This window comes from Montipora capricornis, chromosome 13 (assembly GCF_036669925.1).
Source record: "Montipora capricornis isolate CH-2021 chromosome 13, ASM3666992v2, whole genome shotgun sequence".
Classification (NCBI taxonomy): Eukaryota; Metazoa; Cnidaria; class Anthozoa; order Scleractinia; family Acroporidae; genus Montipora; species Montipora capricornis.
Window position 1 is genome coordinate 40,820,282 of NC_090895.1, and position 4,787 is coordinate 40,825,068.

Sequence of the window (4,787 nt, forward strand, 5' to 3'; positions counted from 1 at the left end):
GAGATGCTCTGTTGCATGCTTACGTTGTCGTCAAAACCTCAAATTTGGTGATTTCACGTCGTCGTTATGCAGAGGACCGCAGACATACTTGCTAAAATCCGTGCTGCACGTGCAGCACGATTATTTATGCTCTTTTGACCAATGATATTATTGTTTTGTGTCGTAGTCGTAGCCGTCGTCGTTTCTTAAACTCCCTATTATACCTCCAAGTTTCGTTATCTCTAACTCCTTTTCCATCCTATTTTCTCTGTGGGTCAAGTGTCGCTTTTTATACGGAGATCTTCGTTATACGGGATATCCTAGTAATTTCAACCATAGAAGATAGAAGTGACCCTCTCACTTAACCAGACAATTTAAGCAATTGAAGTATCTCTTTATAGACACCTGAAAATTTCAAGTGACTGCAACGGAATTTGAAACCATGTCCTCGGCGATGCCCGGCGGTGCAATGCTCTTCCAGCTGAGTTATGAAGCCACTCAGTTGGGAGCAGGTCAATATGTTGGGCTCATGTGTTCCCCTGAAAGGACTGATGAATGAAATAAATGTTTGTATTTGTATGGCGGGTTATTGACCAAATGCATAAATGGCGGCCAAAAATGTATTCTTTTGTTTATGTGCTAATGAGACTCACTAGCCTCGCTCTCAAGCAACCTCTCTTTTGTATTTTGTCCATGCAAACGAGGCTAGTGAGGCTAATTAACACATAAACAAAAGAATATTTTTTTGGCCGCCATTTATGCATTCGATCTATAGACGAAATGGTGAAGCGATCCTCGCACGTAACTGGAAAATTTAAGCAATTGTCACTTTGAGAGGGAACACATGACCCCAACAAATTGACCTGCTCCCAACTAAGTGACTTCATAGCTCAGTTGGCAGAGCATTGCACCAGCATCGCGGACTGAGGTCATGGGTTCGAATCCCGTTGAAGCCTCCAGGTGTCTGTAAAGTGACAATTGATTAGGCATTTCCATTCTGCCTCCTCTTCAAAGCGAGTCTAAGTGCGAAGTTTTTGGGATGATAATTAGTTCTACTTTACATACGAAAGATAACTAATTTTCATAACAAAAACTTCGCACTTAGACTCGCTTTGAAGAGGAGGCAGAGATGAACTCGGAAATGGCCTGTTGTCCAGTTAAGGACGGTGCCTACTAATTCAAAGGTATTTTTGCGCGGTTTACTGAATATGCGGGAAAAGCAGATCTTAACAAGTGTTATTGAAATCCAAAGAGAAAATCGCATTCTTCAAAGATAATTTATCAACAATGTTTGTAAAGAGCTTTCAATTACAAAGCTATGTTTGGCGTTCTTTTCCAAATTGAAGCTTTATTATCTCTGAAAAATGCGTGGTTACCCCCAATTTTCTTTTTGGATACCAAAATCACTTGCAAAGTTCTGCTTTCTCCGCATAGTTTTGAACCGTGCAAAAATACCCCTGTATTAATAAGCACCACCCATGGGAAACCCGAGTATCTCGAGATGGGCAGAACGTACGCGCAATAACAATAGTAGGCACCGTCGTTAAGTTCGAGGATCACTTCTATCTTCCGTCTATAACATGCACTTCAAAAATACATTTCTTGCAATTTCAACCGTACCATAGAAAATGGTTTGAACCCAGGAGTTACATACCTCGTTGGAATTTGATCGTCTGGGTGAAAGTAGTCCTGAGGAGGACAGATGGTAGTGACTGACGTTTCGACAACCTGAGCGGAGTTACGGTTCGAAATTCATACGAATGTAGTGATGCTCTGGTCTGTGTTGTGATTGATAGTGGGAAAAAGTAATGTGATTGGTTGTGAGGATTGTGAGTGGCGATTGGTGCGTCACGATCCGGTTTGTAAGCTGAGAGGAAAAAAGTTGTGTGTAGTTAAGGTTTTCTGTTAAGTAATCGTTTGTAAGGCGCAGGTAGAGGTTGGCAACGGTTTAACCCTTTCACTGCCGATGGCTTCCCCATTGACGAGTAAAATCGTCTGGCGTTAGACAGAGTAAAATCTAGAAGTGTCAATTTGCATTTTTGGCGGTGAAAGGGTTAATGTAGTTTGTTCTAGGTTTGCAGACCATCTTTCATGCGTAAGGCGCCGGTAATAGTTCGTATGGTAGGTTAAGCACTTAGCACAGTCCCAGTCTATAGTGTGTTTTGTTCTTGAATGGTGTTCAGCAATTTTGTTATTGAGATCACCATTCTTAGTTGCTCGTTTGTGTTCGTTTAAGTCGTGTGTTTAGGTTCCTGCCGGTTTCACCAATGTAAGTGGCTTGGCAATCGCAGCATGTGATCTTGTATGCTGCTCCCTGCCTGTCCTTGGGGTAGTCTTTGTCTTTGACATTCGTTATGGGTTTGTGGACAACGCGTATGTTATAAGGTCACAGTTGTAGGATGCGTGCGATACACCTTGTCCCAAAATGGCCGCTGATTTATGTATGCTTGGCCCTTGTTGCCTCGTTCAAGATAAAATATTCTTTTGAATTTTAATCTTAAGAACGAGACATCCAGGGCCAATTTGAATAAAAACAAAAGAATATTTAAATGGCGGCCATTTTGGAATAAGGTGTATAGTTTCAGAAGCCCCTCTTATCTACGGTGTTGTCGCTCTGGTAACGGTTGAGGTGGTAGGACTGTTGTCGTTTTGTCTGGTGTATGTGTTGCGTTTGACCCTGTCAAATTGTGACACTTACACAAAACTCTAAACCGGAAAAAATAATGCCCGCAAACAAATTTGTTTAAATTCTTTTTCCAATAACTGGTATTAGAAAAATAAATCAAAATCGCTTATTTTGACTTTCAAATTTCCCAGGCGCCCGTCAGATAATTGTGACGTGTCACGATCGCTTTATTGCTCTCACCTTGCACTTTTGTATAGCAACAAAAGGGACACCCGCGTTAGTTATTCAAGATGGCGACGGCCGGGAAATTCTAAAACAAAAATAAGCGATTCGGGAATTCATTTAAAAGAGAAACGCTTTCTTTCGAAAAAAAAAATCAAACATTTTAGTGTGGTTTAAAGTTATTTTTTGTCGGAGTGGAGGTTCCCTCCCTACGTTGTTGCTCGTAGATTTTCTCATATGGTCCTGAAATTTTGTATTGCATTGCATTCTTATTCACATGCCCATCGGCCGACAACGGAATGTTTGAAGGAACTTGTGCCAAGCTATCAATTGAAAATGAGCCACTTGTCTTTCAGGAGCTGGAAATGAAGAAAGCGAGGAAGGAAGTGGCTGGAGTAGTTACGTGTACCGCTGGACGTCTTTTACGTGATGAAATGGTCTCAGAAAACAAACAGAATGGCAGAGGGCCCATTTCCAATTATGAGTCCACAATAACCCTACTTTGCATTGTTGCAAAGTGGCTGCATTTTTCATTGTCTCCTGCAATGGCCGAAAACTACCTTCATCATGCCACACAAAATTAGAACTGCTGACCAACTGGTGCGCAGGAATTTCACTGAGTTACATGTATTTCGTCCGTTGCCGGATTTTCCACGGCACTGTACCTTCCCCGAGAGCGCTCTTCCAATTTAAATTCGTCTTACAGTCAAATCCCTCGAAGTATATTTGCCAATAGATGGTATAGTTTGTCGGCAAATTTTGTGTTGGACACACACAAGGTATTTGTTCATTAAAACTGATGATAAAATAACTTGTGTGTATTCCAAGGCTCCCAAAACCGAGGAAAATTGAATTATTTAAGCCACCTTCAGTTTTATACTGGCGTTGAATATATATACGTGGTCTTTATACGTAGAGGTCACATTTCCACAGATCATTATTGCGTCTTTTGATATAATCGGTTAAAATTCTGGTGAATTTCACCGATTAAATGAAAATGAATCAAGAATTTAACTTTTGGAGTACTTCATTAAATTTCTTGCGAATTTCGATTGAAGTCAAGAGGTTTTTTTTACGTTTTGGACTTCAGTGCAATTGAAATGCCTTGTCTTTTGTGACAGGGTTATTGGAGACATTAAGAACCAAGTTACGTCAAACGTAATTTGCAATTTCCCTTTTGCTTAAGAATGAATGAAACTGTAAGTCCCCCAAGCGGGGAAAAAGAAGCAATAAGGGAATAGTCGATTTTAAGATAAGCAACAGCGTTAGTTGGGTCATTTTTGCAAACGCTTATCTTAATTTAGGTTGCAATCAAAGCTTAAATTTCTGACAGGGAGACTGGCGCGAGAGTACGAGTTCATGACTTTATGGAAAGACAGGTAGACATAAGCCAATTATGAGTGTTACTTTTGGTGTTCACCCAGCAGACTCTCGGCATAATAGTCCAATTCTTGTCAAATAGCCATTTTTCAAACGCTCTCTTACACCAGTCTCGTACAGGGTTTTGGAGAGGGAAATTATAAGTGTCTGACAGTTGTTCAGTTGTGGACATATTCAGTCCCTTTGTAATTAATTTAATGAATTGATTGATAGAAATTATTTTACTATAAATTTACAACGTTAACACAATTGAAATTTATTGGAACCTACGCCTTTATGGAGGAAATAAGCTCTCGGGATAAAATAAATGACATTGCTCCTACCTCAGTGTCCAGGTATTTATTGAGGAATACGAATGTAAATTTTGTTTGGTAATTAAGTCCGTCAAGTTAATCACTATTTTGGTATCTTGCCAGAACACTTTTTCCCGTGAAGTTCGTTTCTTTCTGTCTCCGAGGCCACCAAAGGTTGCATAAACATAGGTCCTCAGTGCGTGCCGACACCCTACCGTTACACTGACAGAAAAGGGCTTTTAATTGTACCTCCCTTCACTTTTTTGCGGTAAACTGAGGGCAACGAA

At 40.4% G+C, this 4,787-nt stretch overlaps 1 protein-coding gene across 10 annotated transcripts in view; it reads left to right on the forward strand.

The window, feature by feature from the left end:
* Positions 1-4,529, forward strand: part of LOC138028402 (GRIP and coiled-coil domain-containing protein 2-like) — an 84,344-nt gene extending 79,815 nt beyond the window's left edge. For all 10 annotated transcript variants that reach the window (XM_068875928.1, XM_068875930.1, XM_068875931.1 and 7 more), the window contains one exon: positions 3,184-4,529. In XM_068875928.1, the coding sequence (XP_068732029.1) occupies positions 3,184-3,257 (74 nt within the window). In that variant the 3' untranslated portion in view covers positions 3,258-4,529. The remainder of the gene's footprint in view (positions 1-3,183) is intronic.
* The last annotated feature ends 258 nt before the right edge of the window (positions 4,530-4,787 follow it).